The sequence below is a fragment of the Stegostoma tigrinum genome, chromosome 13 (genome assembly GCF_030684315.1).
Source record: "Stegostoma tigrinum isolate sSteTig4 chromosome 13, sSteTig4.hap1, whole genome shotgun sequence".
In the NCBI taxonomy this organism is placed as follows: domain Eukaryota; kingdom Metazoa; phylum Chordata; class Chondrichthyes; order Orectolobiformes; family Stegostomatidae; genus Stegostoma; species Stegostoma tigrinum.
The window spans coordinates 29,465,850-29,492,843 of record NC_081366.1 but is presented as its reverse complement, the minus strand read 5'-3'; the positions used below and the strand labels follow the sequence as shown (position 1 = coordinate 29,492,843).

General features: G+C 39.2%; 1 protein-coding gene across 2 annotated transcripts; it reads left to right on the top strand.

The window, feature by feature from the left end:
• Positions 1-6,848: 6,848 nt before the first annotated feature.
• Positions 6,849-23,929, top strand: LOC125458248 (keratinocyte-associated transmembrane protein 2-like). 2 transcript variants are annotated; one of them, XM_048543355.2, is made up of 3 exons: positions 6,849-7,003; positions 20,160-20,872; positions 22,467-23,929. In XM_048543355.2, the coding sequence occupies exons 1-3, from the start codon at positions 6,895-6,897 to the stop codon at positions 22,599-22,601; spliced, it is 957 nt and encodes a 318-aa protein (XP_048399312.1). In that variant the 5' UTR covers positions 6,849-6,894; the 3' UTR covers positions 22,602-23,929. The 2 variants fall into 2 exon arrangements, with proteins under 2 accessions (XP_048399312.1, XP_048399313.1); XM_048543356.2 differs by lacking the exon at positions 6,849-7,003 and adding an exon at positions 15,418-15,492.
• The last annotated feature ends 3,065 nt before the right edge of the window (positions 23,930-26,994 follow it).

Genomic DNA, 26,994 nt, shown 5'->3' with positions numbered 1-26,994 from the left:
TTTCTGTTTTAACAAGACTGTAGCTTTAAGAGGAGTGTATTATCCTAGTTTCTTTTAGAGATTGGAGGACAGGTGCTGAGCAGTTTGAGAAGATAAGCTTCTAAAAAAGCAGTTTAAGTAATAGAAATGGCTGTGGTCCAGTTTCCACCCACAGAAACAGGCATTTTAGGTTTAGCTTTCAGCAGTGGCTGTTGGGGTCTTTGAGAGGTAGAAACTACTTTTTTTTCCCCCCCCTCTCCTGGTTATAGCCAAGAGCTGGCGTTTCTCTGCCTGCCACAAGATTCACTTGTGAGACCATCTGTGTTTTGAATTTGCCATTTTTTCTGCTAACAGGTTCTGTTAATGGGATGTTACTATAATGGAACAGTTAATTAGTAATAGTTACTATCTAGGTATTCCAGTTCCTCCTCTTCCTTTTGTATTTTAGCTATAGTAGATGAATAAAGTGTGTTTTGCTTTAAATCCAGTAATTTGACTAATCAAATTGTATCTGGAACATAACACCTTGCATTTACCTTTAAAATAAGGAAAATGTAGTTTGATTCTCCCTGTTGTACAACAGTCACCACTTTCTTTTAGTGCCACTACTCTGACCACGGCTATCACCATACCCTGATAGGGTACCCCCCCACACCAGTATACTTGCTAGAGGAGAGAATACCCACAGCGGACTCCTAACTGCCTGCCCCTTTTTCTTTTGCAGTCACCCATCTATGTGTTTGAACCTTGGGTGTGACAATGACTGCTTCTGCCTCCTGTATGTTCCTAAATATGTCCAGCCACTGCTCTGACAGATCCATGTGGTTTTGACAGAAGCTGCAATTGGACACACTTCCCACAGATGTAGTCATTAGAAACATTCGAACTGTCTCTAATTTTCCATATGCTGCAGAAGTATAATACCCTGCTGACTGCAGTAACTAAGAAATGAAAATATATTTCTGTTAGAATTAAATTGTCTTGTTCTCAGCCTCCGTACAAGCTCAGAACAGTACTTCATCTTTTGACTAGGCATTTTATGGCCTTCTGGATTCAGAACTGGGCTAAAGAATTTAACATCATGATCTCTGCCCCATTTGTATTTCGAATGGCTGCTTACACCATCGTCCTTTTATTTATTACCCTCTTTCCTTACTGTTCTTCCTATCACACACCTTCCCCTTTGTCCTCTCTTCCTTATCTGTCTCAGTACACTTGATTTTAAAATCATCACATCTGTCATCTGTTTGCAGTTCTGATGAAAGGTAATTGACCTGGAACATTAACTCTCTTTATCTCTACAGATGCTCCCAGATGCAGTAGTTCCAGCATTTTGGTTGCATTTCAGATTACTGGCATCTGCAGTGTTTTGATTTTGTATTTATGCCAACTGATTCTGCTAAATATGCATATGCAACATAAAAATTTCTACTGTTGATGACTCCAACTTTGAGAGTCTGGACAATTTTGTTTTGGATTGAAATCTTTCTCAATGTTTAGCAAAGCTCCTTTTAAGGGAATAGAGGGAGAAAAGCCATTCTGTTGTCTATCTTGTGATAGGAATATGTGGCTAATGCTATTGTCTTGAATGTTTCCTGACTCCCCCTCTCGTTTGGAATAGCTTTTTGAGATGCGTATGAACATTTTCTCAGTCTACTTCATTACTACGTTTCTTCTTCAAAGTATGTTGAAGATATGTATTGGTAATAAAATATTACATATTTTTATCTGCAGAAAATGCTGTGATCTAAACATATAGCAGTTTGAAATCCATCTGTCAAATTAGCTCAAATGGTAAAATGCTCACCTTTACATGAGAGGTAGTGGGATTGCTTCCTGCATTCTCCACTCCCTTTAGGGTGACACAGTGGCTCCGTGGTTAGCACTGCTGCCTCACAGCACCAGGGACCTGTGTTTGATTCCAACCTCGGACAACTGTCTGTGTGGAGTTTGCACATTCTCCGCATCTGCATGGGTTTTCTCCAGGTGCTTCAGTTTCTTCCTCATAGTCCAAAGATGAGCAGGCTAGGTGGATTGGCCATGCCTAAATTGCCTGTAGTGTTCAGAGATGTGTAGATTAGGGGGATGGGTGGGTGTGGACAATTAGATGGATCAGACGTGGGAAATGTAGGCTTATCAGGGAAGGGTACTGTGGATTTGTTGGGCCGAAGGCCTGTTTCCACACTGTAGGGATTCTATGATTTCTAAGTTTTGAAGATAATGTTACTGAAAGTGGATGGGGAGAGAAAAGTTGAAACTGCCAATTCCATTCCTTATTGCATGTCATCAAGTTTTTCTTGGAAGGCTGAATGTGTATTTTTCTAGTCTTGAGTTTTAAATTAAAAGACCCAACAGCAGATTTTTATAGGTTTGAAAGTAGAGATTATTTATTCATCAGTCTTGTCTCAAGTTTTTAAATGCAAGTCACTCGGGCCACAAATTCAGGAATGATACAGCTAAGAGAGTCCACATTCCATGAGTGGAGTACCCTTCCTTGTGATCCATTTAGAGCTTTGCAGAAACTTGAGAGAGTCTGTTGAATAATTGGTCACCTGACATCTTAGCTTTCATGTGCATGTCCAGGCAGTCCCAGAAGCTTTTACAGGAAAGCAGCCATGTTTGAAGTTATGAATAGGGTGGTGCAGTGGCTCAGTGGTTAGCACTGCTGCCTCATAGAACCAGGGACCTTGGTTTGATTGTCTTTATGGAGTTTGCATGTTCTCAGTGTCTGCATTAGTTTCCTCTCAGTCCAAAGATGCGTAAGTTAGGTGGATTGGCCATGCTAAATTACCCATAGTGTTCAGGGATGTGTAGATTAGATGCGTTAGCCATGGCGAATACAGAATTACTGGGATAGGTTAGGGGGATGGGGATGGGTATGGATGGGATGCTGTTCAGAGTGATGGTGTAGACTTGTTGGGCAGAATGGCTGGCTGTTTCCACACCATGGGGATTCTATAAAATTCATCGTATTCAGGGTATGTATTTTTTATTTTATTTACAAATCACATGGTACCATATATGTATGTGGATTAAAAAGAGGTTGTCCTAATCAGGTCGAGTATGAATGTGATATACATTTGATGTCATGCCATTTCAGAACACCGGGAATACCACTGGATTAGACAGTCGTATTGTATTCTATGTATGTTCAGAATATAGGTAAGAGAATTTTATTAGTGTCCAGTGTCACAGGTATAGAACAGAGGAAGTCGAAAATAGTTGTCAGAATAAATGTTTGTTATAACACTAGGACCTTTTTAATAGACAGTCAATTAAAATGCCAGTGTGAAATAACTGCATAGAGGATGGTATCCTGTCATCAAGTCATTTATGTACTTGCACATAGTACACCGGCTGTGGTCAGCCAGCTCACAGTCAGTCCCCTGTTACTATTGGTCAGCCAGTGCTTCCCTGATTGGCCTAGGTTAACAATCAAGGACCTCAGTCAACAAGGTCCACTTGGTTCCAATCACTGCAATGTGCCTTCATAGAATTGTGGGTGGAAAATCACAATGTACTGTTGCTTAGCTTTCACCTGCAACCATACTAAATTGTTCTAGTTGCATCATATTTAAATATACAATTCTCAGTCAGAAATTCTTAAATCAAAGCAACATTTTCCTACTTGAAACAATGAGTCCTCCCAGGATTTTCCTCATTTGCATTAATATCCTCTTATTTAACTTTCTTTCTTAGCTCCCATAATTACAAATCTATAAGACACCTGTTCCCATCTAGTCAGAATATGTGGCACAATAAACAAAGGACGCTACATTTTGAGTGCTAAAGTACTGGTTGGTACAGCATACATGATGGCATAGGAGTGCTCAATGCTGGAAATGGAAAACAAATCCCTGATTTTAATGTGGTATGAGGAAAACTTAAAAAAAACTCAACGCCCATGTTTTAGAGAAAATCAAATGAACTGTGTGACTGTTACTTGGAGAACACTGATAATCAAGCCCTATGATTTCACCAGTCCCAGTGTTAATAAATTTGATGTTTCAGTTGTCAGAAAATGGCCAGTTCCACACATTTCTACTACATTCATTATAAACCAAACTTACTGTTAAAACAACTGAAAACTACTGATTAGCATCTAAGCTATGATTTTGCAACTAGAAGTATAGGTCCTTAATTCAACACAAAAACAATCTGTTCCTACTATCTCTTGTCTCTGCATGAGTTTGTTTCTGGTCAAATCTGCCTGTGAAACAATCCGAGTAAAGAATTTGAAAACAACAAAAGATAAAATATGAAGACGTTTCACATCCACTTTTATCTTACAATGGAGCTGAATTGTTTACAACTGTAGATCTTTAAATCCGAAAGGAGATGTTTACCTAATCAAGGTAGATTTAAATCTCTAGAAACATGAGCATTTCTTAAGAAGGGTCCTGACCCTATGTCAACTTTCCTGCTCCCCTGACACTGCCTGGCCTGCTGTGTTATCTGTATACCCACAATCTAGCTTTTCAGGCTTTGCCAATTAGTTTCCAAGTACTAGTATTTCTACCTATCAGGTTCCCAAGAACTTCTACTGAGACCAGAATTTGAGACTTGCAGCTTCAGGGGTGCCTTCTGCACTCCTCCTCCAAGGTCTATGGAACAGAATGCTTCAGTTTAGAGAAGGTTGTTAAGTAACCACATGGTCATTGGGGACACACACACACACACACACACCCCCCCCCCCCCCCCACCCCACGCTTCTCAAAGCCATGTTACTTTCAGTAATTAAGGTAATAAACCCCACTCTCCAAAACCCCAATTTCAGTTTAAAAGCCCATTGGCCAACTGCATATATTAAACTGTTTTGTTTGAAATAAAATCACATAGTTAAACCCTTCTTAGTCCAGATTATGTTCAGATAGTCCTTATGTATTTCCAGTGCAATGATCTATTCAATTGAATATATAATCCACAGAATGGTGGTTTTCTTCTACTATTACATGATATTCTAGAAAGAACTTGTATGTATTTAGTCTATCCCAAACAGCTTCACAGCTAATCAAGTAATTTTGAATGGTTGATCACTTCAGAATGTAGGGAATGCAGTGGCTACATTTTGTCACAGTGAAGGCCCATAACACCAAGGTGATGATAATCAAAAGATCTCTTTGGGATACTGAGGGATAAGTTTTGGTTATGGCATTAAAAGAGTGCTCCCTGCATTTGTCAAAGTCAATGTGATCTTAAATGTTCATTGGAAGAGATATCAGGGCATTGAAAAGACAATATCTCATAATTCAGCACACTTCAGTTTGCATTTAAAGTATCAGATTGTGCTTCAGCATTTGGAGAGGAGCTTCGATGACTGACAGATTTGTATTTGTAAGGATGTAAGCACAGCATACCAAGGAACATTGTTCCGCATCAGATTTTATTGTATAACTGAAGGATGCAGTTTGAACAATGCAGTTTATCAAAATCTTCATGGTAGAAGTAGGTTTTAAAAAGCATCTTAGTAGGGGAGAGATAGAGGCAAGCAGAGTAGTTTAGGGAGAAAATTCCAGAGCTTAGGACCTTGCAGCTGGAAGTTTTGGCCAACACTAATTGGAACATAGATGGGATGAGATTTTTAATCAGTAAGTGGAGGAAGGGTTATGTGGAGTTATGGAAATATGTTTAAGAATTGCTTAATAATAGATTGTGTACTTGGAGGCCCACTGCATGATCCAACAAATGCACTAAATATGTAGTTTACTTGACTTCCCCAAAGGCTTTTCATAGGTGCCACTGAAGGTGCTAATAGGCAAGATAAGGATTTATGGAGTTGTGTTCAATTAGTGTGGGTAGAGGCTTGGTTAGTGGACAGCAAATAAAAGTTGGTATATATGGGCCACTTTCAAGTTTGTCGGCTGTGATTTGTGGACTGCTTCAAGAATCAGTGCTGGGATCTCCATTTACAATCTGTTATTGACTTCTCAAAACAAAACGTTTTGCAGAATTATAAAGCAGACGATTCCTTAAAACAATGTTTAGACAGATTGGGTTAACGTCTTGGATACACCACACAGGAATAAAAACTCAGTAAAATTTTCAAATGCCAAATATTGGTCATCAGCTTGTATCTTACACTTGAAAATGGAACTTTATAACAGACATTTCACCTCAAAGGGTAAATGTTTGGAACGTACAGCATACAGACACAACAATCAAAAAGATTCGATAGTTTGGCCTTTCATTCAAGATAATGGGAATACACGAATAAACGAATCTTACTAAAATTGTACATAGCAACGAGCGCTCATACCTGGAATGGACTGGAGTTTTTTCCCCCCTTTAATTTGCATACCTTAAATAGTTAATTAAAACCCGTGTTTATCACGATAAATTTCTTTTCTGACTCCAGCAGCGGCAGTTCTTACTACCTCTTATAATGCCTAATACTTTTTGTTTGCATTTCGCGAAATAGAAACAAAGTCTGTTAAGCTGTAGTATATTTTTGCAAATATTTACATAAACGATTAATTGCTAGTATAGTTAACACCATATCCTTGCTCGAGACTAAAAGAAGAAACACATCAGAAGCCGGAACTGGAATCCGAGTTCAGAGGGGAGCTCCAGCATGAACATTGCTGGAGGCAGAGAGCAGATGGCTGGCAGCGGCCCGGACGAGCGAGCTGGAGGGGCGGGGCGCTCTCTGCGTTTGCGGCGTTGTGAGTGGATGAGCGGCGGGAGGGGGGTGGGGCGATATGTGGGTGAGGGGGTTTGGGCGGGGGCGGGGCAATATTGGGGGCGCGGGTGGGAGTGCCCGCGGACGTCAGCGGATAAGATGCGTGGAAATGGGCGGGGCGCAGTGTGTTTAGGGGGGGTGGGTGTCAAGGGTGAAGGTGCGGTGCGGGGCGGGGCCGAACCGAACGCGTGCGGCGCTGCTGATGTCACTTGGTGAGGTTGTGCGCATTGTGGAAGATGGAGGCGCGCGTTGGTCTGGAGTTGCGGGTGAAAGTGCGCGTTTTAGCGCTTGTCTTCATCGTTTTCAGCGTCGTCGTGGTGGTCGCGAATGGTCACGGAAGCGATGGTGAGTAGGGGGGAAGCTCCCATTCTACATTTGGTTGTATCGTCACTCTAAAAGGGGGGTGGGAAGGGGAGTTAACGATGGTGGGATTCTGGTCGAATTCATCCCAAGAGGTGATTTGGTGGTTAGACGTGGACTATTGTGTTTGTGGTCTGTAATTCCTGATTTTAAATATTGAATTACAAAAGGTACAATAAACATCCTCTTCACTTTCTCCAAACCGATTAATGTTCGGTGTAAAAATTAAGTCAGCTGCTACTTTACATATGTATTAACTCGATTTGTTGTTTCAGGCAAGTTGTCTTTCACCTGTACATGAGGTGAAAGCAAGAAGCAAAATAGTGCAGATGCCTTGAATCTAAAATACAGGCGAAAACGACCGAAATGCTTAACGGTCAGGCAGTACTTGCAGGGAGAAAAATAAGAGTTAACATTTCCGAGGAAGGGTCACCGGACCCGAAACGTTAACTCTGTCTTCTCTTCCACAGATGCTGCCAGACCTGCTGAGCTATTCCAGCAATTTTTGTTTTTGTTCCTGATTTACAGCCTCCGCAGTTCTTTTGGTTTTTAAGAGTTAACATTTCACCTGGTATTCTTATGACGGGTCATCAATCTGGAGTCTTGACTGACCTGCTGAGCATTTCCGGCTTTTTTTTGTCTTTATTCCATAATGAAAGCAATTTGCATAGGAAATAGTTGACCGCACCTTGTTGCTTTTTTGTTTATGGCCGCATGTACTGTGATGGTGTCACAATCAACCTTGTTAGGTGGATTATGCACCAATCGCAGTGATAGAAAGAAGAAGACTAATACCAAAAAATTGAATGAAAATCCTTCAAACTGTACAATATTGCAAAAATAATTTAAAGTCTACAAATTTACGACCGTTGTGTCAACTTGTGCTGCAAGGTATTTGCCAAATGCATCTGCTTAAAATGCAAACAAGTTTCAGGAGTGAAATTGTTTTTAAAATGTTCTATGCAACTTCTACTTCATTTCTAGTAGTTTGATTTATGTCTGCACATAAGCAGAAGTGGGTTTATCTTTCATTTGCTATGTGCTCATTCAGAATTGGCATGCTAATTGCAGAGGATATCTTGTTTTCAATTTTATCTGTGAAGGATTGAGCTGAAGGACCCATCAACATAAGAGCAAAATACTGCATATTCTGGAAGTCTGAATTAAAAACCAAACATTCTGAAACATGTTTGAGGTCAAGATAACGTCATCAGATCAAGTCTGATGTAAAGTAAATATTTGGCATTTTAATTAAAGATTGGATCAGTACCTGTCAAGTTCCCAAGTGGAGTTTTATGTGGATGTTAAGTTTGGTGTTTTAGTATGACTTAAACCAATGGGATGAGAATTTTAATTTGTTTTCCCTAAATCAGTTTACCAAGTGGGATAAATTGGAAAGTCAAAATTGCTTTCCACCCATAGGTTGGAATGGATCACTGCAAGCCTTGTGTAGGTTTCGGCATTAAAATGTTGATTTTGGGCTTTTGATTCAAGAATGAGGAAGGAAGGTGATGTCATAATCGTACAGCATAGAAACAGACCCTTTGGTCCAACTCGTCTGCGCCAACCAGACATTCTAATCTGACCTAGTCCCGTTTGTCGGCATTTGGCCCATATGCCCCTCAGCCCTTCGTATTAATAAACTGTCCCCAGATGGCTTTTAAATGTTATAATTGATACACATCCAAAAGCGGGAATATTGGGATGGGATATAATTGTTTGAAACACAGCTGCCTGTATCCTAAATTGTGTTAAGTCCAATCCGTCCATTGGTCATGCATCTGATGACCAACAAAAATAAAACTAATAACTGCAGCTGCTGGAGATCTGAAATAGAAACAGAGAAATTGTTGGAAAAACTCAGCAGGTCTGGCATTATCTGTGGAGAGAAAGCAGAGTTAAATTTCGAGTTGTGTGATTCTGATTAATCTTTCTCCCTACAATGCCAGACCTGAGTTTTTCTAGCAGTTTCTGTTTTTGTTTCAGCTGATCAGCATTTTCTCCTGGATCAGCAAAGCCCCAGTATAAAGTTCACATAATTGTTTTGAAATTATTTCATGGACATTCCTGATATCTTTGAACTCCTGCAACCCAGTATATATATCTCTAAGATCTTTGTGCTGCTTCATTTCCAGCATTGGTAACTGTTCCTTTAGCAGTCTAGGCCTCAAGTCCCAGAATTCCAACTGCAAACTTTTCTGCTCTCTTTAGCTGTTTCTTGTTTTAATGCTGCCCCACAAAACCTATTTGTTTAATCAGGTGTGGTTGCTCGTGCTTGTATCTTACATGACTTGGACACATTTTGTTTGACAATGTTCCAGTGAGCACTTTTTGATGATTACTTCATTACAAATGCTATGACAAATGGGGGCGTTGGCTGTGGAGGGGCAATTTCAGAGCTGAAAGCTTGGTGCGTACCACCAGTGGTGCTTGAAGGATGCATAATAGATTAGAGTTGATGTGTGGTTTTTGAAAGGTTGCAGAGTTAAAGAACGTTACAGTGTTAGGTAATGGGCATGCTTAGGTGCACTTCAACGTTCAACAATATGGCTAAGTCTGAAGGTGATAAAGCTCTGTCTTCACTCCTGAGGTTGGTATCACAGACTTAGAACTAAAAAAGTTTTTTTTGTCACTTAACGTATGTCACCATTTGTAAAGCTATGAAGAAACAAGCCAGCTAGATATTTTGAGTTAATTAGAAGTAAGGAACTAATTTTATTATAAACTCACTCAGTTAAAAATAAAAACTGTATTAAAAGCAAAAGCCAGTATTGAATCTTGTGAGACACATGTCACTGTGAAGTTAAACTTACCACTTGGGTGGTTGTAGGAGCGGGGGAAAAAAAAAGGGATTTAAAAGTTAAAATCCATAAGAGAAAAATAAATGTACTTTCCAGGGTTGACCTCAAAGTTATTCAGGACTGTTGTGGCCAGTGTAGGTTGGTTCTTCTGGAGACAGTCTGTTTTAAACTGCAGCAGTCGTTTTCTCAGGTTGGGTGCATTTATGCTTGAAGTTCCTTTTTATATTTGAACTCCCTATCTCTGTGACGTATTCCAATGCGTAACTATTAAGCTTGATAAAACTCTTCAGGGAAAGATGCTGTTAGTTGAAGACCTGCTTGATGTTCTTACCAAAAGAAAAAGCAAGCTTATAATGTTGGTTCTTACCAGTTGAATTTCAATAATGTGACAACTGGCTATTGGTGCACCATTTAGAAAGGAGTTGTGATCTGCTATGCCATAGCTGCCAGGGTACGACTGAATTAGAAGACAGGTCTTCAGCACCTTTTTGGTAAAATGGCTTTCCCTTATCTCCAACAGTTTCTACAGTCAAGATGGCTTCTGATTATTTCCTTAGGCTTTTACCAGTTAGTTCAATCCATGACAAGTGTGAAATTCTGCAGGAGAACTTCCCAGGCATGTTAATCCATGTTTGAGATTTTCAGATTCTTGACTGTACCTCGAAGTCAGGTGACCTCGAAGCCTTTGTTTCAAATAGTGAATGGCTGATTTAAAGGTGTTTTCCTTCATATAACGATCTGAGATAATAAATATGTCAATGGAGTTCTAAGTCCACATTTTGCAGCTTTGTGATAGTATGAGAATTTTATAATCAAGACTTTGGATCAAAGGCTGCTTAGGAAAGTAAGTATGGAAAACAGGTACACTGAATGCAGTGAGAATTTGGCAAAATGCAGAATTTTGAATGAACTTAAGTTTATGGAGAATGCAAGATGGTAGATCAGTCAGGAGAACATTAAAATATTTGAGATTAGAGGTCACAAAAGTTTGGCTGAGAATTTCAACGGCAAATATACTGAAGAACTGGAGATGAGAAATTCCACGGACAAGGAATGGAATCATCATGGTGCTGGGGTGGGTGTGGTGTTGAGAATCACCTCAAGGTCAGATGGGACTTTATCTGGTTTAGCATGAGGCACATACTAGGGCAAAGTTATTGTGCAGACTGAAACCAACAGCTGCTGTTGTTCAGTCGGAAGAAATTTTATCTCACCCACGAATGAATGTCAAATGAGCAGTCCAAGAATACAGACAGTGGAGGGTTTCAGGAAGTGATGTTGAATAGATTAAGGGGCTGTCTGTGTGTACCTCTGAAACCTGAATGATTTTTTTTTGAAAGATCCTTCTTCCTGTTGGCCTAAGTAAACATTTGCATCTTGTCCTAGGTGTATGTTTGCATGTTTCTAAGATCTACAATGTGATATGCTTCCCATGAGGTGGCACTCAACTGTAAGATGAGTACGTACAATATTGTGCATAAGACTGAAATATTAATATTTTGAATATCAGTTTAATGAAGCCCCTAGAATATGTTTTGGCTTCTGTCAATTGTTGATACAACTGCTTTTGTTTCAACTATTTGAAGTACTTGGTTAGGTCCAGAGTTTGCTGGGAAAACAGTATTTAATGGCTAGATAATAAAATGTGAGGCTGGATGAACACAGCAGGCCAAGCAGCATCTCAGGAGCACAAACGCTGACGTTTCGGGCCTAGACCCTTCATCAGAGAGGGGGATGGGGGGAGGGAACTGGAATAAATAGGGAGAGAGGGGGAGGCGGACCGAAGATGGAGAGTAAAGAAGATAGGTGGAGAAGGTGTGGGTGGGGAGGTAGGGAGGGGATAGGTCAGTCCAGGGAAGACTGACAGGTCAAGGAGGTGGGATGAGGTTAGTAGGTAGCTGGGGGTGCGGCTTGGGGTGGGAGGAAGGGATGGGTGAGAGGAAGAACCAGTTAGGGAGGCAGAGACAGGTTGGACTGGTTTTGGGATGCAGTGGGTGGGGGGGAAGAGCTGGGCTGGTTGTGTGGTGCAGTGGGGGGAGGGGATGAACTGGGCTGGTTTAGGGATGCAGTGGGGGAAGGGGAGACTTTGAAACTGGTGAAGTCCACATTGATACCATATGGCTGCAGGGTTCCCAGGCAGAATATGAGTTGCTGTTCCTGCAACCTTCGGGTGGCATCATTGTGGCAGTGCAGGAGGCCCATGATGGACATGTCATCAAGAGAATGGGAGGGAGAGTGGAAATGGTTTGCGACTGGGAGGTGCAGTTGTTTGTTGCGAACTGAGCGGAGGTGTTCTGCAAAGCGGTCCCCAAGCCTCCGCTTGGTTTCCCCAATGTAGAGAAAGCCGCACCGGGTACAGTGGATGCAGTATACCACATTGGCAGATGTGCAGGTGAACCTCTGCTTAATGTGGAATGTCATCTTGGGGCCTGGGATGGGGGTGAGGGAGGAGGTGTGGGGACAAGTGTAGCATTTCCTGCGGTTGCAGGGGAAGGTGCCGGGTGTGGTGGGGTTGGAGGGCAGTGTGGAGCGAACAAGGGAGTCACGGAGAGAGTGGTCTCTCCGGAAAGCAGACAGGGGTGGGGATGGAAAAATGTCTTGGGTGGTGGGGTCGGATTGTAAATGGCGGAAGTGTCGGAGGATAATGCGTTGTATCCGGACTTGAAGTGTAAATTGTTTGACCATTTGGGTCAAATAAAACAAAATAGATTTTCATTTGTATTGCACATTTCATGACCTTGGCACCCTAAATTGCCATAGAAACAGTGAAGTAATTTTGACGTGTAATTTTATAAGTACGTTAGTCAATCTGTGCATAAGATTCCATGGTAGCAATGAGAAGGCGATCATATTTATTTCCTTAACGTTTGTTGAAAAATGAATTAGGGAATGGAGAAGAATTCCCTGGTTCTATTTTTTAAAAAAAAGGGCATGGAATCTTTTACTGGTATGAAAGATCAAACAGAAACTTGAATTTTGTATTTAATTTTACCTAAATTCACTCTTTGACTTCTGTCATTCTTTATTTTTCCTCTTCGTCCTTAAATCTCTTTGTCTGGTTAGTTTGTAGGTCCAATATTTTACCATGGTTCCAGATAACCTGTTCTCAGCTCTGATTTCCTGTAATTTACAGCATTTGAGCTGAACAATGAGGGAACTGGTTTAGTTAGTGTGGCACAGTACAAGATACCAGACTTTAACAAAATCCAGACCATTATGCACATTACAGAAATACCAAATGGAAGAATGTGCATATGTTGGGTGTAAAGTTTGTCATCTTTTTGAAAACATCCTGTTTTTCAATCTTTTGACCTTTTGCATTTTTAAGGGAATTGATGGGGCACTGCCACTGTTGTTATGCTGAATTACATTGGTTTATTTGTACCTCTGGTTGCAGATTTAAAACAGACGTCCCTTTGAAATGTCTACAGGAAAATTAAAATAGTTACAAAAGTGATTGTGGATTTAACAGGCTGAGAAAACGAGAACAAAAGTTAATGAAAGCAAATACAACAACTGCTGTGTTCTTTTAGTTCTAGCATTCTCATATTTAACATGAGAATTCTCAAATATGTTACTTCCAACAGCTAACTATTTCACCAATATCTAGCTGAAGTATGCTACTAACTGTGGTCATAGCTTCAGCTGAAGACGTCAACTGTTGTTGTAGACTCTTCTAATGATAACTTGGGCTGTCTTTTGAGACCTCCTTCCAACAATTCATGGGAATACCTTCCTCTAACTGCGTAAAGATCTCTGATGTATTCAACTTTTTATACCCTTTTGCATGCAGTAAGATTGGGTTCTTACTTTGAAAGCTCATCCTATCCAATGAAGCTGCTTCTTTTAAAAAAAACCATGCATGATTATACTCTCCAGTTGTTGAGTAAACTGTAATTTGAATCTGAAAGTTCATCTCTTTTACATTCTTGAGTAATGTTCCATTATTTGAAACTCCTTTATAATCAATTTTCCAAGAAAAGTTGTTGTGTTTGCTGGAACACTGCTTCAGTGTATCTTGATTCCAGGCTTTTTTTGGTAGTTTTAAGTTTTAGTATCATTACTGGGTTGTAATATGTCTGATATTTCCTTTAATGGGCTCAAAACAAATGTGATCAGCTTAATTAGTTCAACAAACTTAATTTTGAAATTAAATTTCTTTGATTTCTTGATTGATCATCATGCTCGTTGAATATCAATTTGAAAATTACGTTAAAAGGCTTTTTTGTTCTATAGGTTCATAGTCAAGCTACTTCATGTTTGTTATTGGTTCACTAAGAAATAAAACAGTACAGACCATAAAATTGTTACAACTGAATTAACTATTGGAGTTAATGTTATTTCTACACTTAAACATGTTCATGCTACAAGACTTTTATATACTGTTACAGTTGGAGAAAAGTTCAGTTATGTAGCACTTTCATGGCCTCAGCATTCCCAGAGCGCTTCGGTCTTTCAAGGTGCTGTTAATGTTGTAGTGTAAGAAACATTAATAAAAACATGAATTGATATTGGACACTGTCTTGAGTTGAAAAAACATTTGCTTGTGTGCTCATTAACAACCCAAAGAAATTTTAATAATTTTGCTCAAAATTAAGAGGATTTGATGAGAACAAATAAGGACTTATTGACATTATTCACAGGTGTAGACTCCCTGTACCACCATTGTGCTCTGGCAAAAAGGTTCTGTCTTTGGCCTAATTCCATTTCGCGTTCACATGCTGCCCTTGGTAATATGACGACGGCCAATCTTGCTGTACCATCACCTGCTTTGATTCTTCCACACTTTAAGTTAATATACTGCATGTCTAACAGCCAGTGTTGGATGCTCAAAGTTTTTTCCGCTTCAACATAAGAAAAACCGAAGCACTGTCTTTGCTCTGTCTTTGAATTTCCAACCACTTACTCATGCCGTCATGAAGACCATTTCTAACTCTAACATCTTGTGAACCTGTCCCTGCCTCAGCTTACCTGTTGAAACTTCATGTATGCTTTTTGTCAGGAATGTTCTGCCTGGTCCAGTCTCCCATGATTTACCCTCGATAAACGTCAGATTATTCAAAGCTCTGCTGCCTGTATCCTTAGTCATACTATATCATGTTCACAGCTACCCTAATGCTCATTGACCCACAATAGCTCTCAGCCAAGATCTGTCTCATTTTTAAGATGCTCATCCTTGTTTTCAAGTTCTTCTACGTCATCATTGCCCCTTATCTCTGTAATTTCCTTCAACCCTAAAAGTCTCGGATACCTGCGCCCCTGTCATTCTGGCCTAATGAGCACCCTTTTTTTAATTGCTTCACCAATGGCAGTTGTGCCTCCAGCTGGTAAAAGACTATGCTCTCAAATTCCCTCATTGCCTTTTACATTTCCCTCGTCTTGAGACATTCCTTAAAACCTAGCTGTTTGACTAAGCTTTTGGTCATCTTCTGTGACTGTTAAATTTTGCTTTATAATGCAACTGTAAAGTAAGTTGTAAAATGGTTTTCTTGCTAAGAGCGTTTATAAATGTGCAAAATGTTCTTGTTTCCATTTTCAGTCAGCCGAAACCCAACATTTTTCATTTCCTTATCTTTATTCAGCTGCTGACTCACCTGCCACTATTTTTGGTAGTTTCAAACTGTAAAGAATCATAAGATTAAGCATTCACTGCTGAAGAAGCTGAAATGAAATGTACGTATAAACCTCCTGACCAGCATGCAAAGAAAGAGGGACTGAGTAGTTAATTTACATGTCAGTCAGCTGTACGGTACCCATTATAGGCCATGAGGTCAATTTTGCAACATTAGATATTGCTATCTTGTGCGTTGACCACCTTGTTATAAAAAATATAGACTTTCCTTTGTATTAATAATTCTGTCAAGCCATCTGAATTGTTCTTTTTAAACTTGTTTGTGCTTTGTGCAGGTATTTAGATGTAGTATAGGTTTAAAAAAACTTCCTTTCAATCAGTTCTCAAAGATTTTTTAATTTTTGTAAATGTGTTATTTAAGGTAACTTTGGCCCACTGTGCTCATGTAATACAAGGCTACTGTTGTGAAAGATAGAAACCTGATAATTAAGCTAGCATAAACAGCAGACGACAGTGAAAGTATAGGGTTGCATATTTGCCATCAACTTTAATGATTTATGTTAAAAAGCTGAAATAAAGCTATGTGATTTTTTTATTACAGCAATTATAAAACTACCAATATACAAATCTTTGCTAATTTTGTTTGGGAAGAGATTCAGAAGTAAGTCTACTTTCTGTATTTGAATGGTAGGCTCACATTGGATATGTTCAACTATTAGTGCCGTTGATATAGGCTTGAATATTATGTAGTCTCAGGCCACACAGTTACATAAATACATACAGTTTGTAAAATACATGAAGTAAATAGTTGTGGCCTGTAATGAGGGCTAAAACCTATTGGCAATGCATGAATGAGTTTATTCAGCTCTAGCAATAATATACTGTACTGTGTGTGAATAGCTGTGTAATGCCATTTTTTTGTGGCACTGGGGAATAAGCCTGTACAGCACTAAAGGCGCCAGCAAGCCTTTCTTGCCAGTGTCTGAACATTTGGTGTACTGTAAATGCTGAGGTAATGCAAGGAAAAACGTTGACCCTTATTCACACAGTTCTCATTCAAACATTGTGGAAATTTGATGACTCAAGTACCAAATCTTTCATTAAATCAAGCTCCTTGCTTACAACATTTTCAATGAAAATTTGAGTATGCTAATAGCACAATAGACTTGTTTCATTGCAAGTTTGGCCCTTTCACTATCTAGGGTAAAAATCTCAGATTGTCTTGAAGCAAAAGGCCATTTGGCTCATCTTTTGTGCGCTGAACAATAGCAGTGAATTAGAAATGTTCCAGGCATTAAATTTTTGATCTGATTTTGTAACCTGTAAGTTAGTTAAGTGAGCATTGATCAAAGATTTTCCATGAACGTTTTTGTCATTTGCCCTAACATATGAGCATACTTACAAATTAGGACCAGAATTAAGATATTTGACCCCTTGACTATGTCTGATCTGTTAGGGGTTTGCATTCCATATTCTCATCTACCCTTGAATACCGTAGATTCTTTTTGGGCAAGGGAATATTTTACCCACACTTCAAAAATAATCAGTGAATCTACCTCCTGCACCTTCTGAGACAGAGTTCCAAAGTCCTACAACCCTCAGAGAAAAATAATAGTTATCTCCGTTGTAACAGTGCCAACCCATCATGTTAAAACAATGCCTTCTAGTCCTGGGCTTGCCCAAAAGAAGACCTTCTCAAAACAATTTAGGATCTTGTACACTTCCAAACCTCCTCCTCCTAACATCCAGCTGAAACAAACCCAACCTTGCCTCATAAGGTAACACAATGCGGAACAGAAGTATAGCAGGCCAGGCAGCATCAGACGAGTAGGAAAGTTGACATTTTGGGTAGGGACTCTTCTTATTGGACTCACTTCAGATATCAATACAGTAAACCTCTTATGGATCACCTTCAACACATTGGTCATCCTGTATGTAAGGAGACCATACCTGCACCAATGTTCATAATGTGATCTCTCAAATGCCTGGATAGCTGAAGAAGAACACCCGTACTTTAATTTCCAATTCTTCTTGTAATGAAGGGTGACATTCTGTACCTGCGTTTTAACCTTGTGACTCATGCTCCAAGATTTTTCTGCATCTCTTTTGTTTGTCATTTAAATAATGAATTTGGATGAGAATATAGAAGGCAGGCTTAGTAAGTTTGCACATGGCAGTAAAATTGGTGGTTATAGTGGGAGAGTGAAGAACGTTAATAGGTGGCTTTGTGGTTAGCACTGCCTCTCGGGACCAGAGGCCCAGGTTCGATTCCACTCTCTGGCAACTGTCTTTGCAGAGTTTGCACATTCTCCCTGTGTCTGCATGCATTTCCACTGGGTGCTCCTGTTTCTTCCCACAGTCCAAAGATATGCAGGCTAGTTAGATTGGCCATGCTAAATTGCTGGCAGTGTCCAGGGATGTGTAGATTAGCTGGGTAAAAGGGGGATTGGTCTGGGTGGGATGTTCTGAAGATTGGTGTGGACTTGTTGGGCAGAAGAGCCTGTTGCCACACTGTAGGGATTCTGTGACTCTGTGATGATTCTATGTTAAGATTACAAAGAAATCGTGATCACTTAGGTCAATGGGCGGAGGAGTGACAGTTGGAATTTAATTTTAAAGTGAAGTATTCTATTTTGGTAATACAAACAAGGGCAGGACTTGTACAGTTAAGGCCCTGGGTAGTGCTGTAGAACAGAGAGTCCAAGTCTCACATTTCTTTGAAATGTGCAGCACAGTTAGAGTGGTTAGGAAGGGGTTTATCACACTTGCCTCTTGCTCAGACCTTTGAATAAGGAGTTGTGATATTATGTGGAGGTTGTACAGGACATTGGTGAGGCCTATTCTGGAGTACTGGGTGCAGTTCTGGTCACCTGTTTTAGGAAGGAAACTATTAAACTGGGGAGGGAAAAGATTTACCAGGATGTTGCCAGCTATGGATGGCTTCACATATAAAGATAGACTAGGTAGGCTAGATTTTTTTTCCCCACTGATGTATAGGAGTTGAGGGGTGACATTTAAGGTTTATAAATTCATGCGGGGCATAGATAGGGTGAATCAGAAGTCTTTTTCCTAGAGTGTGGAGTTCAAAACAAGGGAGCATATATTTCAGGTGAGAAGAGAAAGATTTAGAAAGGACACGAGGGGTAACTTTTTTTTTGAACAGTGGTTTGTGTGTAGAATGAACTACCAGACAAAATTGGTAGAGACTAGTGTAGTTAGTGTTTTAAAGATATTTGGATAAGTATATGAGTAGGGAATGTTTGGAGGGATATGGGCCAGGTGCAGGCAACCAGGACTAGTTTAGTTTGGCAACATGATTAACATGGACTGGTTGTACTGAAAGGTCTGTTTCCATGTTGCATGACTCTGTCTTGGGATTCTGCAGTTGTTATCTCTTTAAATGATAAGCCTTTTCTCCCCCCCGCCACTCTTCTAGCCAAATTGAAGCACTTCACATTTTGCCCCTCTATGCTTCATCGGCCAGATGTTTGCCCACATGCTTGATGAGGTTACTGAGTGATTATTTCCTCTTCAACACATACGTTTCTACCTATCTTTCTGTCACGTGTAAGTTTAGTTACTTTGGTTTCACTCCCCTCATCTGCTTACATGAATCATTTACATGAATCAAATACATTTTATTTGTTAACACTGTCTTACAAGACTTTGTGCAACTCCACAACAGTTTTTACTTTAAATTGTCATTGATAGGACCATTTTGGGTTGCAATTCCTGCTGTCAGTTTTCTGGGATGAATTGTTTGAAAGCTTTTCTGTCTTTGCAGCTCCCATCTCTTAGGACAGAGGAGAAAGAGTTTGTCAGACGAGTAAAAGCTGGAAGTTTTGAAGAATGCTAATTTGGGTCAGCTACCCTAAACTGTTCCCCTTTTATGATGTTTTGTTCACATTTTTCTTCTCTCTCTTTCCTGGATTAATTTCCTTTACAATTTCTGGTTTTCACCTTACCTGATCCTATCTGTTTTGCTAATTATTTATTTGCTTCCTATGACTGCCTCCTCCATTAAGGTGACATTGGTCTGCAAGCAGGTTGCCATTCTGGGGTCCCTTGTAGTGCAGCGGCAGTGTCCCTATTTTTGGACCAGGAAACCCAAGTTCAAGTCCATCTACTCCAGAGATGTGCAATAACATCTCTAACAGATTGAAAAATATCTGCAAGCTGTCATTCTGATGTTCTTAAACCTTATATTTACAGGTTGAAAGTACTTACCAGAAAATTCCTATTTAAATTAATTTAGCAGTGTATTAAAGTTGTGCTCTTCCATTAATTTTCTGAAGAACTTAGAGGCTAGTATCTCATCACCAAGTCACCTTTATTTACACATACATAGTACAGTACAGTGTTGCCAAAGGTTGCAGCAGCGTCTTAAAATGCAGCAGTTCAATTTGAGTAGTTTACCAACCATCTCTACCTAATCTTTGTTGTTTACGTATTCCTTGTTATTGTTTCAAGATAAATACATATTGATAAATATATGAAAAATGGTGTGACTTCTGCATTTTTTTTGTAGTTTGTTTTTTTTTGGTGGAAAGCAATGTATAGCCAGCTTGGAAAATGAAACCGTGATATGCTGAAAGGATTACTGTGCTTGTTATTTATTATAGTTGCTTAATGTACTTCTTTATCATTGCTAGGATTAGGATGGATTGTATACAATTGTGCAGAGTTGAAAGGAATGCAGAACTGCTTTATGATCATTGCTGTGGTGACTTAGCTAATTTAATTTTCCATTTTGTGACCTTTTTCACAGTGACCAGTAACAGCATCCTTACAGAAAATGGAACACAAGTGACTGTCAATCAACAGGCAGCCAGTACTACCAATAATCTGACATCTCCGAGAAGTGAGTCAGTTAAAACAATTGAATCCAAAACTACAGAGACAAAATCTAGCATTAATGCTACAAATCCAACCACCACCAACACGACTACATTATCTGCAACCACTTTGAAGCAGATTTCAACGACATCAGTGGGAGCTGCCGTTAAGAGTACGGAATCTCTTATAGCAATAACACAGAAGGCAACTGCTGTCCAAAATTCTGACCAGATTGCACCAACCTTAAAAGACGTATCAGTCGGAGAAGGTAACAATATCGACAACAAGCAAGATACAGAAGTAATGGTAATTGGCACAGATATTGAAGAGGATGAAGGTCTCATTTCTAATACAGATCCAGAAAAAATGGATGAAATGACAGATAACCAATTGTTGCTTGTTGGACAAGGCAATTCTCCATCTTATTATGAAGCAGATGAAGAAAAAGGGGCTGAGGAGTATTTTGATATAAATCAATTGGATGAGGATGATCTGGAAAATGATATGGATGAACCTCCTGAGCTTCCTGATCAACCAATATACATTTCTGCACGTGAAGAAGAAGATAGTCACTTCTTTTTCTACCTCGTTGCTTCTGCTTTTCTAATTGCCATTGTTTATATTACATATCACAATAAAAGAAAGGTGAGTTTCTGTTAAAACTGTATCGGAGGATGAGGTCTTCTGTTCTTTATAGAAACCTGGGTCTTTGCCATATCTGTAACAAAAGCAAAAAACTGACCGTTGGTCATACGGTAAAGCTGTACCCTACACCAACATTGTACTTCAGTCCAGATGTTGAAAAAACATTCAGTTAATTGTTCAAGCCACCCAATGGCTTTCTGATGAGGCATTGGTACTGAATTAGGAGAGGCTTGGTGGTCTTGTCCTCTTGTCCTGTAACAATTGAAGAAATGTTGGGGAGGCAGTGATGTAATTGTAATATCACTGGTTTTGCAATCCAGAGACCCCGACTAGTCCGGAGGGAATACCGATTTAGATGTCACCTGGGCAGCTGGTAGAATTTTAATTCAATTAGTAAAAGTCTGTATTTGGGAGCAAGTTACACTAATGATAATCATGAAGCTATTGTTGTTGATCATAAAAACCCAGTGGGCTCTCGCGTTTCTCTTCAGGAAATCTGTCCTTGTCTAGCCTACATGTGAAACCAGATGCATAGCCATGTAGGTGATTCTTTTATGACCTCTGAAATAACCTAGCAAGCCACTCAGTCTGAAAGGAGTGAAACCACATGGACCCGCTGGCATTGACTAAGATGCTGGATACAAAAATGGCACACCCAACCCCTCAAATTTCTTAGTAACGTCTGGAATCTTGTGCCAGCATAGGGAGAGCTGTTGCACAGACTAATGGCCTGACATAGTTATACTCACAGGATCATGCCATATGTCCTAGACACCACCATTGCCATTGCTGGATATGTCTTGTCCCTGTCAGTAGGACTGACCCATCAGAGGTAGAGATATGGGTATACAGTTTGGAGATAATTGCCCTGGAAGTGTTCAGCATTGACTCTGGTCTCCATGAACTTTTCATGTCATCAGGTCAAACTTGTATCTGACTTGTTGTTTACCATCTGCTACTTTGCTTGCCTCTGCTAATGAATCTGTATTATCCCAGGCTATTGGAAGCACCTTGCTGCCTTAATTTAGAGGGAACTTATTAGTTACTTAGGAGATGGCTTCACTTGGATATTCAACGAGTTGTGGAGTGATTCACTAAAGGAATCCTCTTGCAAATCCTGTTGCTGTTTCAAAGCAAAATCCTACTGGGGAAATTTTGATCCATTTCAAAAAAAGCACAACGCAAGTAGTTGTTTTACAGTCATAAGATTATTTTCTGGGAGGACATGAGTTCCAAAATCACTTACTGGTAAACATTGGTTAGCCATAAAATACCTCATTTTGGAAGGCATGTGTTGCCTGCCTGTGGGAGCAAGGCTGTCATTTTCTTTATAGTAGCTTATCTCTTACGGAAGAGCTGTTTTTGATGAAACATCTATTTACAATGTACTTAAATCAAATTTAGATGAGGTATTATTGTTAAATAGCATACTCATTGATAAATTGCTGGGGATAGAATTTATTTCACCAGTGATGACTGACTGACTTGTTTGTTTGTTTTCAAAAAGGTTTGTTTAGTACTTCCTGCTTCACACTATTGAAAATGAGGACTTATATGCTAACTTTCAATAATCGTTTATTCTTTTTCTTTTCAGATTTACATTCTCTTAGTTCAAAGCAGACGATGGAAGGATAGTCTCTGCTCAAGAACAATTGAATACCAACGGTTGGATCAGAACGTACATGATGCTATGCCATCACTTAAGATTACAAAAGACTATGTTTTCTAAAGGCATTACTTGCAACTTTACTAAAAAATGTAAATAAATTTGCATTTTTCCAATTTTTTTCCAAAGTTTTGCTGGTGGAATAATGCGAGCTAACCCTAAATGTAGCTATCTGCTCCCTTCTGTCAGCATTTTCAAAAAAAAATCTTTGCACCTTCAAACTAAACAGACAGAAAAGGTCAAGTACAGAAATAACATCATTAATCTTTGAGAATGCATCTGATAAAAAAATAGCTTCTGAAATGGTTCTCTGAATCATTATACCTATTGTCATCGCATCAGAAATTGCTTTGTTGACTGCTGAAAACAGTCGAGAAGAACAATCTACCTTAACTTTCTGACATATGAGTCTCATCTGAACAAGACTTTAAATCAAATTATCTGGGTTTATCCCTTTCAGAATTCAGCCTTTCACAAACTCTTAAGGTCTGAAACTTTGACAGCTGTAACTGGCTAACTTAAAATTTTATACAAGATTAATATTCGTATCCAATTCAGATTCTGAAGAAAGGATTCAATGACAGAAGTTGTATAGTTATTCTTATCCATGGGCTATCGATTGTAATCCTTGTATTAGGGGCCAGTTAAAATTGTACATAGTCACAAAAAGTGACAAATGATTTCTTTGGGTGTCATATCATTAGTTGTCTTAAGACCGTTTGCTATTAAGATATTACTTGTAAGGTTAAATGGTACATCAGCCAAAACCAGGGTAACACATACCTGTAGCCTTAGGAGAATGCCTCAATATTAAAATGCTTACTGCCCCCTCCCCATTATTCCAAAGTATATGACTACTGAAATGTGAAGAACATTTCACTAGCTTTCTAGAATATATTATTAGATGCATTGTATTTTATTTCATAATATTCAGTGCGATGTCTTAAATTGTGTACTTTATTTTTAGTATGTCGTCTTGGTAGATGTTGCAGTGCAGGAAGTATGTAACTGTTGAATGTTACATTATCAGTTTGGGTCAGAAAATACTTTTTTTGAAAATGGCTTCTGGAATAGGTTACTATTACCTGAGTGATGAATAAGTTTTCCTTTTTTAAAAAAAATGATTCTGCTAACTAAACATGTATTTCAGAAATTGTCAAATTCCTAAAGCAAAATAACAAATGTCGTAAGATTAGTTGGCTTAAAATGATTGTAATGGTTGGATCAGCAAGGGATATGAAGGTTACTGAGATGTTTAGTTAGTTTTGATCAGTGTTTAATTTTTGGTGTTTGTGACAAGTGTTGCAAAAAAAAGCACAATGAATCATAAATTTAAAATATGTAATTTTTGTACCTAACTTCTGTATGTTTTAATAAAGTTTCAGAATTCATGCTTTGACTTTTGTTACTTTTAATGTTTAGTAATTTTTGATAAGTCACTTCAGAGTCTCCAAAAATTGGTTTTTGATTTGGGACAAGTCAGGAATTATAGATTGAATGGATACATAGATGGGAAAATAGAGGAACAAAAACAGAAGTTGCTGGAAAAGCAGGTCTGGCAGCAACTGGGAAGAAAGAGAGTTAACATTTTGGGTCAGGCGACCCTTCCCCAGAACTGGGAAAATAGACACCTGCTCACTAATGATTTGTTTGTTTGCCTGTAGGATTTTGTTTTGGATTGCATCACCAGATCTAGATTGACCAATTTGCATTGTTGTTTTTTGCCATGTGAGAAATTGATATTGATGTTATTTGTACGTCAGTTGTTTTGATTTACTTCTTTACTGTCCCCTTTTTTTAAAACTGCAGGAAAGATTGCTTCAGAGGCTGAATCAGTCTGGTGCACTTTGTGTACAGAGTTAAAATAAAACGTTTTGGATGTTTAGTCTTGGTGGGAGGCTAATGAGGAGCAGTCATTTTGGCTACAAGGAGGCTGCTCACCACCTCCTTCTCAAGGACTGAGTAATAACAGTTGGCCCAGTCAGTGACGCACCAACCTTTAATGAATTTTTTTTAAAGTGAAATAGTGTATATATGGAAAAGGTAAGTGTGGAAGATTGCTTCAAATGAAAATATTCCCTGAATAAACGTCATGAAATTCTTCATAAAAAAGATTTGTGAATGCATATAATTAAATTCTGGTAGATCACTAAAGCAGAACTCAGACAGTTAATGAATCAATTATGAATGTTGTAGTAGAAAGATGTTTCTAAATGAAATAGTCTTTGATCAAACTGCATGTTTTTCCTTAACAGCAATTAGCCTGTCTAACTCAGTACTATTTAAATATGCTTTGGTAAGTCTAATTGGGTTTTAAACCCAAGAAATAACAAAGATAATTAAATGGAATTGCTAAAATTGGAAAACAAAAATGGAAAATACCAGAGAAATTCTGCAGTTTGGGCAGCATCTGTCGAGAGAAAACCAAGTAATGTATTGTTCTGACGAAGGGTTCTGACCCAACATTAAGTCTTTTTTTCTTTCCACAGATGTTGCTCGACTTGCTGAGTTTCTCCAACACTTTGCTTTTGTTGCAGTTCTTCAGTTTTATTGTGATGCAAATGATGGATTTAAGGAGCTACAGGGGTAGGAGTGGAGAATGGTAGATTTAGAGAGCGACAGAGTTAGGGTGGAGAATGGGTCTAGCTGAGTAGTTATTTTGGGAGCAGGTACAGACATAGTTTGACTGGCTCCTTCTGTTAGTTCCATGATTTTGCAACAAAGTTTTATTTGTCTAATGTATGGGGTTTTGCATGTCAACTTATTTCCTGAATACCATTACATCTGCTGTGTATGCATCTTTTATAAAAGCTTAGAAATGATTGCCAAATGTCCTAATGACAAGCCTTCAAGCACCTTCATCCCCAGAATGGTTGGTGCTTGGAATGTACCATCTTGATGTGGGAGGCAGCATTCTTGGCTGCTTAAGTAGTAAGTGAGAACAATCATAGTACTAAGAATAAGTGTTGTCACCCTGAGAAAACAGTAGACTCATGCTGCAGTTGTAAAGAGCGTTGGTGAGGCCACATCTGGAATAATCTGCATAGTTTTGGTTTCCACATTTAAGAAAGGATGTAAATATTTCAGAAACTGTTCAGTGAAGGTTCACTTGAATGATACCTGAGATCTACATGCAATGTAAAAACCAAAAGAACTATGGATATTGTAAATCAGGAACAAAAACAGAAGTTGCCAAAGAAGGTCAGTGGGTCCAGCAGCTTCAGTGAAGAAAAATCAGAGTTAACGTTTTTGGGTCCAGAGACCTTTCCTCAGAACGGGAAGAGTCACCAGACCCGAAACTTTAACTCTAATTTTTTCTTCGGTTGCTAAATCTGCTGAGGTTTTCCAGCACCTTCTGTTTTTATTCTACATGTAGTGTAATTTTCTCTTGCTACATGTACCTCACGTTTGTGCATGGCAATGGCTTAAGTAATTGGAAGTTGATGTGTCCGTACATTGATCAGCATGTGTGGAACCACTAACTGGCTGCTTGGCTGTGCAATTTAGAGGGAACATTGCCTGGGATTGGGGCAGATCATCTTATGAGGAAAGGTTGGACAGACTGAGCACTTTTATAATGGAAAGCTTAACTCCTTCGATCCTACTGATGAAAAGCAGTGAGTAATTCTCTTAACAGTTTGAGGACCCACTGCTTTTTCAGTTATTAGAGGCTTTACTTTCCCCGAGGCACCAGATACTAAAACCTTTCAAGTGTTGATGGATTTAGGGATTATTATGATCCCAAGTCTCCTGTAATTCTGAGAAACCATCGTTTTTACTCAGTAATTTGTGAACTGGCGAATCTATAATCAGGATTTTTGACTAGGTTGAGACAACTGGCAGGGGCATGTGACTTTGGTTTAAGTCTTAATGAGATGCTGAGAGACCATTTGTTATGTGGAATTAATGATGTAACCATGTAAATGTGCCTACCAGCTGAAGCCCAACTGGACTTCAAATGAGCACTACAACTGGCTTTATCTTTGGAAATTGCATAAGTGGACAGGGTATTCCAATGGATGTAGACACCCTTGCCAGTCCAACAGAGCTTGGGAAAGACCTAACTGAATGAAGGCAATTCCATAGCCTCACTTAGGACATATCCTGAACAGAGGTACTTTATGTCAGCCTACAGCAAAACCCCAAAACAAAGCCAAACCTACAATAAATGGTCAAAAATTGAAAGAACTGCAAATGCTGTAAATCAGGAACAAAAACAGAAGTTGCTGGAAAATCTCAGCAGGTCTGGCAGCATCTGTGATGATGAAATTTGAGTTAACATTTTAAGACAACGGTTAAGACAAATGGTTAGCACTTCCTTCAGGATCCAGGATGGCAAGCCATTGTAGTTCCTGCCAGAGACAACAAAAAAGCCTTGCTAGACTGAAATTGAGTAAAATAACCCATAGGATGGTACCCAGAACAATGCACACCTTGGGGTGTCCCCCTACACCTG

Coding starts and splice junctions, on each gene's coding strand:
- LOC125458248 (XM_048543355.2), top strand. CDS start 6,895: ATGGAGGCGCGCGTTGGTCTGGAGTTGCGGGTGAAAGTGCGCGTTTTA. Junction 7,004..20,159: donor GAATGGTCACGGAAGCGATG/GTGAGTAGGGGG, acceptor CCTTTTTCACAG/TGACCAGTAACAGCATCCTT. Junction 20,873..22,466: donor CATATCACAATAAAAGAAAG/GTGAGTTTCTGT, acceptor TTTTCTTTTCAG/ATTTACATTCTCTTAGTTCA.